General features: G+C 34.2%; 1 protein-coding gene across 7 annotated transcripts in view; it reads right to left on the bottom strand.

Annotated features, from left to right (window-relative positions):
- Positions 1–12,272, bottom strand: part of FRY (FRY microtubule binding protein) — a 179,952-nt gene that overhangs the window by 86,598 nt on the left and 81,082 nt on the right. For all 7 annotated transcript variants that reach the window (XM_060686269.2, XM_060686272.2, XM_060686267.2 and 4 more), the window contains 7 exons: positions 6,045–6,184; positions 4,965–5,055; positions 4,118–4,197; positions 3,012–3,092; positions 2,149–2,317; positions 1,634–1,726; positions 233–331 (listed from right to left, as the gene is read on the bottom strand). In XM_060686269.2, coding sequence (XP_060542252.2) covers positions 233–331; positions 1,634–1,726; positions 2,149–2,317; positions 3,012–3,092; positions 4,118–4,197; positions 4,965–5,055; positions 6,045–6,184 — 753 coding nt within the window. The remainder of the gene's footprint in view (positions 1–232; positions 332–1,633; positions 1,727–2,148; positions 2,318–3,011; positions 3,093–4,117; positions 4,198–4,964; positions 5,056–6,044; positions 6,185–12,272) is intronic.

The following is a 12,272-nucleotide window of genomic DNA, read 5'->3' as shown; positions in this document are numbered from 1 at the left end:
ATAGCCAGAAATCAATAATGACTAAATATGACAGAAATATTGTACATATAAACAGTTTATGCATATACTGACCAAGAGGCACTTACATTAAAAACGACCTTCTAACAAATTATAGTGAATCTAATGAGATACAGGGAAATAGTTTTGGAAACATTTTAGAAAGCATTTTAAGAAAAAAAAATACTGCCTAAAAACACTTTTCATAATAGATATTAACCTCAACATTACTAACCAGTGAATGCTTCTTTCGTGAAGATAGTTCGAGTGTTGTATCATAGAGACTTTCAACAAAGTTCCTCAGACAGGGAACATTCACTTCATTTTTAACAGCCTGAAGAGAGAGAGAAAAATAAAATAAAGTTCTGCTTCAAATTTTCTAATACGTACAGCTTGGATACTCATATAGAAGATAATGCTGGCTTGCAGACAGTCATTGACTAAACAAGGGAAAATAAACTTAAACAGAATCTAGGGAAGGCACTGTGGGGAATCATAATTCTAGCAACTCTAATAGATCTACTATCTGTCCAAGATGAGACAGAAAGAATAAACACAATATGCAGCTTGGGAGTTCTTGATCTGAATTTTACCATGAACCTTGAAGTGAAATCCAGCCCCTTACCTTCATCATATCTTAAATAATAATAATCTAACACAACTATAGATATACTTTTAGCCCCCAACCATTTGTTTTGGATCCTTTTTCTTGGCTACTCTTGTGTTTTATTCAGAAATTTCTATTGGTACAAAACATTGGACAGAGCACACTGTGTTAATTTTGAAGTGTTAACACAGGTTGTTTATTTGTTTCTGGATATAGTGAAACATGTCATTTACTACCTTTAAAGCTCTTGGGCCCAGGACACTGGCAGAATACTTCTTATTGTAAGATTCCCATCGTTTATTAACATAAGCCACCAAAAGCCCATTTTTTTCAGTGGAAGCTGGTCTGCCTATTTGCTATTTGGGGTCAAACTTTCTCTGTGGAAGCCCCAAGTTGAATTCCCAGTGCAATAGAAGAACTGCTGTCCATACTGGCCCTTAAGATGATTTTAAAACACAAACCTTTCAATTAGCTTACAATTGAAATGGTTTATTTTTAACTTTTGTTATTAATTTAACGTTGGTAAAAATGCTACTTTAATTCTGCTTTAATGTCAGACTATACTTTTAAAGTTTTATGTATTTTATTTATTTATTTATTTATTTATTTATTTATTTATTTATTTATTTATTTATTCGTTCGATTTATATGCCGCCCTTTTCCGGAGACTCAGGGCAGCTTACAATGCGTTAAGCAATAGCCTTCATACTTTTGTATATACCTGCTTAGTAGGGCTTTTTGGGGTCCCCTAAGCGGTGTTCTATTTTATACAAAGTCAGCTTATTGCCTCCACAAACCGGGTCCTCATTTTACCTACCTCTAAAGGATGGAAGGCTGAGTCAACCTTGAGCCTGGTGAGATTTGAATTTGCAGTAATTGCAGGCAGCTGGTGTTACTTAACAGTGCTTTAGTCTGCTGCGCCACTAAGGCTCTTATTTTAACTTATTACTAGCTGTTGGATACTATGTGTACTAACCAGGGACTTGGGTGATGGGTTATGGGTTAATAAACAAACAAACAAGAACTTACAGCAGCTACTGGGACAAGAATTTCAACAAACAAGCCTGCTAATGCATGTTTGATATCTTTGTCTTTAACTTCAAGAAAATAATGTGCACATTCCTGGAATAAACAAAAATAGAAAATAAAGTTTCATAAATAAACAAGAATATTTGTATTTTTGACAAAGCTACTATTTTTGCCTTTATTTTACTTGACAGTTTGATTCAAAAGGCAATGCAAATTTATGTATGTTTAGTCAAAGGTGATCCCACTGTATTCTTACTCCAAATTAAGTACAACAAAATACAGAGAATAATAATGTGCCAAATAGAAAAATATAAGCAAACATTATGAACAATCAAATTAAAATAGTGTTTAGTCATTATGATAGGCATATCTTATTTTCCAGTTTTCATTACTATCTGACCTGTGAAATAAAAACCACATGTTCCTGAAATTAATTACTACACAAGCATTATGAAGCACTGAGGTTTCTTTGTATAAGAAAAGGACAGTTTCTTCCTGATATGGAACTTTGCTACCTGCATAAACTGAAGGGACGCTTCAAAATCTTCCACAGGGTACATTTTAATACGGAAGAATTTCATCCCCATGATTAGACTGATAATGCTTTGAACCATGTAAGGATTCTGCTCCTTATGCCGCAGCTCTTTTAATTCTGCCATAAATTTCTTCTTCACAGCTGGAAATCTAAAAACAGGCAAAACAAAAACAAATTATGATGATGCTTGTTTGAAAATAGATATTTGACAGCAACACAGATACACACACACACACACACACACACACACACACACACATATATATATATATATATATATATATATATATATATATATATATATATATATATATATATATATATATATTACAATGCATTATACTTTATATACTTATTTTTTAAATTATGATCAGCCAGAGTGGTCTTGGAGTGGTCTCCTAGAAGATTATTCTGAGGAAACACTGCACTTAATTCCTGCTCTTGAACTTCCAAAGATAGTATCAATGGAAGAAGATTATAACTTTTAGAATAGTTTAACTAGCTGCAGAAACTACAGAAGATCAGATAGTTCTCTACATCAAAACCTAGTTTGATAAAACAAAGCATTTGTGAAGGAAAGAATCTATTCCTACAAAGTTTGAAAATGTGCATGTCCGCATGCATACATATACACAAACAGTCTATCTATCTCTGTCTCTGCCTCTCTCTCTTTCTAACACCCACCCACACACACACACACACACAGAGAGAGAGAGAGAGAGAGAGAGAGAGAGAGAGAGAGAGAGAGAGAGAGAGAGAGAGAGAGAGAGAAAACTTCTCATTAAAGAATCTGGCTTTCTGAGTAAAAGATATCTAATATTTTGATTATTTAAATATACTTACTTTGCTTGTGCTAGTACCCCTATTACCTCAGCATAGAGATCTGCAACAATGTGCATATTTCCTGTGTTGGGACCTAGGTACCTGTTTAAAGTTAAGAAAATATAGAATTTTAAAACATTCATAACTAAATTCCACAGTAGGTTTAGCTCAGTGGTGAAATCTAAAATTTGTTGCTACAGGTTCTGTGGGCGTGGCTTCGTGGTGGTGGTGGTAATGTGACTGGGTAGGTGTGGCCAGTTTTTTTTTTTTTTACTTTTAAAAGCATTTTTTCTACAACCTCTTCAGCGAATTTTTGCTACCGCTTCTCTGAACCATCCGCCTCCATTGCTACCGGATCGGGTGATCCGATCCGAACCGGGAGCATTTCACCCCTGGTTTAGCTTCACATGACCAATAATCTTCAGGTATTCCTATCATTTCTCAATGGACACACACACACTTAGGCTTGGTTTACATACATTAGGTTTTGATTTCGTGTAGTTGAATACCCAAATGTAGTGGTTTACGGTTTAGCTGAATGTCTGAACCTGGGTTAGTATATAAAGAGCATTATCTCCATAGTGTTGAAATCTGGCTTAGTATATAAAGAGTAGTAACCCCATTAAAATCTAATTCTACACAATTTCACAAGTCATATAAATAAAATCAATCTTTATTGTGGTCACACACCAGCATAGGGTATGAGAAAGTTATAGAGGCAGTAATAGACATGAAATATTTGATTTGCCAGACAAATCTTGTTAAGATTCATCACTATACTAGCAAAAGAGTAAGCCTTCCCTACAATAAAAACTAATCAATTGGAAATAAGGGAAATGGTATGCCTGCATTACAGAATGACATAGGATTTCTCTATTTATCTGAGATTTATACAAATAGTAAATTTATGAAGGGGCTCTTAAGCTCTTAATATCAAACTTCCCTAAAGGAAGGCAGAACAGTTTCTGATTAAGAAAGTGTCTTCTAAAAGGAGGTCCTTACTCCCAAAATTTAGACTCCCACATTCCTACCTCATAACTACGTCATACTGCCAGGGGTTAGTAACTATTGATGCCAGTGTGGTCTAAATCTCTGAGATTTCATAGAAAAGAAAGAACAAGTCTTACCCTTCTTTGTATTTAAAGTGCTTGAAAGCCAAATTAATAACATCATGTACCAAACCATCAATTACAGGATGAAGCTGAATCTGAAAAACAAATTAACAACCAATTAACAAAATTCATACTTGAGGATGACTACCGGCAAGTATAGTCAGCCACTACATGTTTCTGCTTTCTCCTCCAAAATATAATGCTCCTTAATTCTGACAGGGATGCAGTATGTTGAGTTTTAAGAATTGTTGTATAAGTGCTTATAAATGTGAAATAGGAAACACAGCAACAAATTGTAAACCACCAAACAGAATCAATTTAATTAATTTGCTTTACCTCTTGCATTTAGAAGTATATTTTGCTAAAATTATGAAGCTTTCCATCTAGAAAATGTATTTAGAATTAAGATATAATTCTTTCTTCCCATTATGTATACAGGAAAAACAGAAAGGTCTTTCTATGACTCAACCTCTTATAGAAAATGAAGCCTAATCTAGCAGATAAGACGGAGAAAAGTGAAAGAATAGAATGAAAACACACCCTAAACAGTAACCTGGTTTCATTCTCTGCTGAGTACATCAGAGAACGTTATTTCACATTTTTCTAGTCAATAACAAACACACACATGCACACACACACACGCACACAAATACACTTGATTTGTGACTAAAGAATCCCAGAATCTTAAGATACTATTTACAAAGTAATAAACCTTCAAAATTAATGTTTTCCAATTTATGTGGAAACCCATAGCCGCTTATATACATTATTTCTTTATTTGAAAGGCTTGCATACCTTTCCCTAAAAGAGTGATCAACATATGCCATTAAAATTAAATATTAAAAATTTCAAAATGACATACCTGTTTCAATACTTCTATTAATACTAAAGAAAAAATAAAATCAATAGCAAGATCTCTTCTTTCCATTAAATAGTCTCGTTGCTGCTCATCACTTTAAAAAATGAGAAAACATAATTAAAGTTATCTTGTCGTACACAAATGAAGTATAAAATTAAACAGTTTTTAATTAGTCTATTTTAGGGCAAGAGGGTCAAAAATTCATCTGACAAGTTTTTAAGGATGCTTCAATATCTACTCCTTTCATTTCCTTTATTATTCCCCAATTTAAGAGATTTAGTTTCTGTTGGTTGGTTCTCCCTCAAATATATTTCCTTATTAAACTATTTCCAAACCCTCACTATTTCTATACATCTCATATAAAAATACAACCAGTAAGGCAATTGACATAAAACATAGATATCAATATTAACCAGCAGATAAAATACAGTGGCAATTGAATTTATGTAAGGATGTATTCCACTAACAAACTACCACAGTCCAGGATTCAGATAATCTCTCTGAAACAAGCAGTTCTAAGAGCAATAGCACTTAGACTTACATATATACTGCTTCACAGTGCTTTACAGCCCTCTCTAATGGTGCCAAACATAGCATGATGGTTTAGTCTGCTGGAATAAGCCAAAGTGGGTCTCTATGATTGGATTTACATTTCCTTCTATAGCTTATTTTTTCAACTAGGAAGAGCCATGACACAACTTTGAGACATACAACACCATAGCTCAGAGTGCAGGCCTCTGCTTTTTAACTTCTGCACTCTTTTTGCACCCTTCTAAGGAAGCATTGATTGGCTCATGAGTTCTCTGTCTATTCTCAACAGGAATGAAGAGAATTCAACAGGAATTTAAATTCAACAGTAATGAAGAGAATTCCACAGCTAGCTTCATGATGCTTTGACAGGATTGGAAAATGAAAGCACCCTTAAACTATTGTCTGGAGCAAATCCTTTAACACACCCACAAATATTGTTTAAAGCAAATCCTTTAAAGCTAAATTCTATATAGAAGCAGGTTTGTTTGTTTTTTAGAAATAATCACAAAACCGTAAGTAGCAATCAGTAGTAAAAGTTATCCAGGTGCATACCTTTTGGATTTTGTGCTTGTTCTTGGTCTGTATTCATGAGATTCATCTTCAATGCCATTTTGTCTTTTATACCAATCAAACAAAGTACGCAGGATAGAAGGTAGACAATACTCTGAAAGGGAACTCATTGAACTAATTACCTATGGGAAAATGCATAATAATAAAAACATATTTAGGTACAGTCTACTAAAAATCAACTGTAATCTTTAGTCAATTCTCTGTGAGGTGGGTTAGGCTGAGAGAGAGTGACTGGCCCAAAGTTACCCAGCAAGTTTCATGGCTAAAGCAGGACTCAAATTCACGTTATCTGGCTTTCTAGCCTGGCGTCTTAACCACTAGACCAAACTGACTGGTTTAGTAATATTTTGTTTTGACTGGAATACAGCATGCCTTTAAAATCTGTATGTGAGAGCTAAAGTTTAAGATACTTTATATAAGGAAATGACTGACCCAAATCAGCCCTGATTATTTAATGAAACATTCATACAATTGACTCTGGTATTCCTTTTATTAAATAACTGAACTGGAGGTGGGTTAATTTTTCATACTAGCACATCACATGTTGGATTACTTTATGAAATAAATGAACAAAAAGTATATACATGAAGTTGTGATAAAATTCAATTGTAAAGATTTGCTTTACAAATCTCATACTGAAGTGTTTTTTTAACAAAACTATAGTCTAGATCTAGATTCTAGAAGAATATACAAGAATATATAATTTTCAACAACAACAAATCTGGAAAGTTCAAACCAAAACTATAATAGGTCAAATCAGACAATATAATTAAATATTCCTACTCACAAATTACACTTCCAGCTACTGGTCTAAAGCCAGCCATTAAAAAATATTTTGTCATACATTATGTCCAATAAATACAGAATATTAGAATAAATAAATACATAATAAATGTGTTGTCTTAATTTAATTAAGACTATATTTATTATTATTATTTATTTAGTACATATTCTCCTTTCTTCCAGAAGCTCAAAGTAGATATATTTCATTTCCATGGTGAAATAAAGTATAAAATAGGTATAGTTGAGAGAAAGCAAGAAAGCTTGATTAATCAGTAATAAAACCAAATCTTTTTTATGGTCAATAATAAGGAGGAGGGTAGCATAAGGAGGGCAGGGTACAAAAAAAATTAAAAAGCATGAGAATTAAAAAATATATCAAAAAATTTAGACATCAATGTTAAATGTAAACCTAAAAACATTTTTAAAAATCTAAAAAGAATCTAAGAGGAAGGACAGGAACAGTAGATGAGCATAGAGCAGGGGTGTCAAATCAAAAGTCGCGATACGTCATGGTGGCGTCACGTGACGTATCGCAACTTGTTCCCCCTTCGCTAAACAGGGCGTTGGCATGATGCATCTGGCCCGTGGGCCACGGGTTTGACAGTCCTCATATAGAGGAACATGGCAAGTTAAATATATCACAATACAGAACACTCTAAAATAACAAACAAAGTGCTTATTAAAACTGGTTTATGGCACAGGTTATCTTCTGACAGATTTTAAGTGCTGCTGTGCACAACCTGGCAATATTATATGTTGTAGCGGGTTTGGTATCTGCAAGCAGCAAGGAAGTATATAATTATCCTGCACACCCTGGGTATTTATGAAATAATGGTGAGTGAGGCTAGTATGAATGTCTCTGTAGTGGAAGGAACCACTAAGAAGCATATGTTCTGTTGTTTCCAGAATCCCAGGAGCATTGTCTCTCCAGTATGGAATCTTCCTGAATCTATATCAAGCATATCTGAGGGGAGGAAAGTTAGCCAATAAACTTCCAAGGCTGACATAAAATTTGAATATGAATTTCCTGATTCCTACTTCCACATCTTAACCAATCTACAGCCAACCTATCCCATTATTTTCAGCAGAATGTGTAGCTGAAGTGAACCTCCTGAAATTTTTGTTTTCTTTACATCTCTAGCCCCTTTTCCCTTCAAATGAATCAAAAATGCAGTGCTTTAGCATTACTATTACTATTACTATGCTAAATTAGGAGTTATTATATAATGTTATAGTAGAATGTTATTTTGAAATGTATAGTATAAGGGGGATATAATAATATTATTAGAAAGAAAGGGTCAGCATATGGGGGATGGAGCAAGGGGATGGTGAAGTATTATATAATCTGTTATGAATTTGGGTTGTACCCTGAAGAAGCCACAGGGGGAGGGGAGGGGGAGGGGGGGTTAGGGAGAAGGGGGGGGGAAAGGGGGAAAATTTGTATTTGAAAAACTTTTTCAATTAAAAAAAAATGTGGTGCTGGATGTTTCCCCATGCAATTTTCCCTAATCAATTGTTATTTCTCCCATAATAGGAAAAACGTATTTAAGTTTTTCTTTAAATAAAGTAAGTCAATGAAGGAAACAAAATATTGAGATTCCATCTTGGGTTTTTATTCGATCTGAATTTGACAATAGCAGCTCTCACAATTTTATATCAGTACAGTTTTCTTTTCAGCTGCACAAACATGTCAGTGTCGAATGAAGAAGCTACAATAAAAACAAAGATTGCCAAAATAAATGTCCTTTGGAAGACAGAAAATAAAATGCTGTGTCATTCAATCTTAGGCTATATCTAAAGCTTTAATGAAACTGAAATAGTACTTGTAGTGTTTCTCAGCTTTCTTTTTCTTAAACCCTATCTCAAATTCATATTACAGATTTCTTTCCAATTCCTGTGAATTCGCTGATCCTTGGTAATGAAATTTTGCAAATACTGAGATTTTTCTTGATAAGTGAAGAGTGACCATTTCTTTCTCTGAATTCCTCACCTCTCTCTCATTTGTTCCTGCTTTTCTCAATTGGCAGATCTGCAATGTCAGCTACCTGTTCGGATGTACTATCAGTGAAATTCTGAGTTCATATAGATTTTCACCTGATGGTTATGGAGATAACCCATAAAGCCCTTCTACAAGGGAGATGGTGGGTTATCAAGTTTGATAGACAAACAAACAAACAAATAAATAATTTTTGCCACATGATTTTTCATTAATATTCTCCTATTTTTGTCACTGGGTATGTAGTCCCAATGGTCTATTAGTAAGATAATTGTTATAAATGTACTGATTTGATTTGAACAAGCAACTGCACGGATCTCAGCTTGGTTTATTATGTGTAGTATGTATAACTTACAGGTATGCAGCTTCACCTATTAATGCCTAATTTATTGAACAGTGCTGCCCAATGTAATGTAAATTAAATACACAGTGTCTCCTTAGCTTTTTAACTTTTTTGGTCATTGGTCTTATAAGTCAGGAAGGAAGGGTGGAATTTACAGAGACTGACTCTTAGAATACAGGAAGGGAGGAACGTCTAAGTCAGCATGCTGGTTACTCAACCCCTCCATTTATTGGAATCACAGCCAGTGTGAGAAGAATTCTAGCTCTGTGTTACTACTGAAAGGGAGTGTGCAGATGTACAAATGGGTCCTTGTTACACAAAATGATCATGTTCTTCCAACCTGAATGAACTACAGAGCATGCAGCTTGAGATACCCACCCTACACAAGCAAACGCCCTGCTAGTCTTTACAAATATACTTTTCATAATTATTTTGGAAGAATTTGAAAAATAAGTCACCTAAAGTATTTTTGCTCTGACGTAAGTAATAATAAAAAAAAAAGTTATTGAACTGTCAAATCAGAATATAAATACTATATATCTTCGTTAAATTTATTATTAGTAGGGATAGGCAAGTCATTTGAAGACCTGCTTCACAAAATTATTGAAGTAAACCTCTGAACCATTCCTCAAAACAAAGGGCACCACACAGTTTCTAATTGCTGCATCTTCACAATAATTTCAAAAGTACTCAGACAATATGGTGTATCCTTTATCTATCTGTTCTGAGCTTTTAATTGGATGTAGTACCTCAACACTTTGTGAAGCACTCCTCCAAATGTTTTGCATATGCCTAAGAACCAAGCTAGAAATGGCAAGCACAGGCCATAGGCATCTGTAAGATCTTGCTCCTTTTGTAGGCCACACTGCAGTGCCCACAGCGCCCACAGTATATTGCCCACAGTATGTGACCGCAGCAGACTTCATGTACAAACCTGCAGGCTCATATCACTATGGCATGCTGCTGCTGCTTCTGTCATTGTGGCATGCTTGCCCCCAAAAGAAATGTCCACTGCACATATTGTTGCTTATTTAAAACATTAAGATATTATCTCCACGTTTCAGTCTTCACAATCCTTTTCTACAACCAACCTATCCTGATCATTGAGTGGGATTAAAACACTATTATCCCTCTAGTGATGAGTCCTCCTCCATGTTGTACTAATTAAATCTCATGAGGCTTTTCATAGACTTCAGTTGATTCCCTCTGCAACACACCATTTGCCAAAAACCATTACTGGTACAACTTTGCCAGCAACAGCTGTCTTACAGTACATTTTAATGAGACAGGAAAACTTTTGACAGCCACTCAACTGTTGCTAAGATTGTTATAAAACTAATAACACCTTCAACTTGAACCAGTTGAATAAGATTTGAATATAAAGTTGTTTTTAATCAACATCTGGAATAAAAGTGTACATCTGTATGCATTATAGAGACAGAGAGAGAAAAAAAGGGGGAGGGGAACCAAAAATAAATAAAAGAAGTCAATATGTCAATGTCCAGAAATTTTATGAAATTAATTTTAAACTCGGCACCACTGAAAAACATAAGTCACAGACGCCAAATCAACAATAGCTCAGGTAGCTTTCTTATATTGCAGAAGAACTTCTATTTCATCATTTCTTTGTATTTATAAACTATGTTGTAATTTTTTCACTGCATATAAAACATGATAAAAATGTTAAAACAAATACAGTCATAAAAAGTAAGCATGTGTTTTAAATTTTGGGGTTTTAAATCTGAGCCAAAATTATTTAATAATTTTAATTATTTTTAATTGATATCTGTCTTTGTGCTTTTAATAGGCTGTACACCGCCCTGAGTCCTTCGGAAGAAGGGCGATATAGAAATAAAATTATTTATTTATTTATTTATTTATACCACTTGTAAAGATTTTTTTTCTTTTAAAATATATGTGGACATATTGGTATTTTATTTACATTCAAACGGTATATGAAAGATAAAAGTAATGTAATTCAACAAAACAACCTATACAAATTTATCTTTGCAGCCATTTACTCAACAAAAAATTAAGAGCTATGCCATTTTCTTCTGCAGAAACAGTAAGTATAAGTTACTGACTCTAATACTTGATATTCTAGCCACAGGAGTGTCTTATACAGGTAGTCCTCAATTTACAACCACAATTGGGTCTAGAAATTCATGATTAAGTGCTGCAGTCATTAAGTGAGACATAATGTGACTTCACCTGATTTTATTACCTTTGTGGCCGCAGTTACTAACCAAATCACCTTGGTTGTTAAGCGAGACATCACAAGACCATGACTTGCAACCTTTCCTGCTAGCTTCCCCATTGACTTTGCTTTTCAGAAGCTGACTAAGAAGGTCCCAGATGGAGATCACATGACTGAAGGGATGCTACAATGGTCATAAGTGTAAAAACTGGTCATAATTCAGTTTTTTCAGCACCATCGTAACTTTGAATGGTCCTAAACAAATGATCATATGTCAAGGATTACCTATAAGTGTCTATTACTCTCTGACATCAACTGAGAAGAATTTTTCCCTACTCCTCCATGTATAATTTTTTCAGATGTTGATGTTTAAGGAGCATTCAAGCACATGCCACACCATCTCGATGGGTTAAAATCTGAATTTTGACTTGGCTATTCCAGAACCTTCAGGGTTGTTTTTTTTCAGAGATCCCTTCATTGATAAGCTGGAATGTTTAGTGTTATTGTCATGTTACAAGGTCTACTTTTGATTGAGTTTCAATTTTCTGACAGATGGTCTCATGTTATCCTCAAGCACATTATCCTCTGGCATAATGAATGATTCATAGTGGCTTCTATGAAAGTTAGCTGTCCAGGTCCTGATGCAGCAAAACAGCTCCAAACCATAACTTTGCCATCACCATGCTTTACAATTGGTATCAAAAAGTCTCATGTGGTGAAAGAAATGGATTGTATTATTAAGCAATATACAGTAAGAACATTTTGAAGTTTTTCAGAGCTGCAAAGAGATTTATGTGGGCTGAAACAAAATGTTATTCAGCCTTGAGAAAGGTTTAAAGTGAATATTTAAGGTTATGTATGTTTAGCAAAAGCTGTCAATTTTTAATGTCT

This window comes from Pantherophis guttatus, chromosome 5 (genome assembly GCF_059756535.1).
Source record: "Pantherophis guttatus breed Tessera chromosome 5, ASM5975653v1, whole genome shotgun sequence".
NCBI classification, from domain to species: domain Eukaryota; kingdom Metazoa; phylum Chordata; class Lepidosauria; order Squamata; family Colubridae; genus Pantherophis; species Pantherophis guttatus.
The sequence above is the reverse complement of the archived record's forward strand: the minus strand, read 5'-3'. Positions and strand labels throughout refer to the sequence as shown.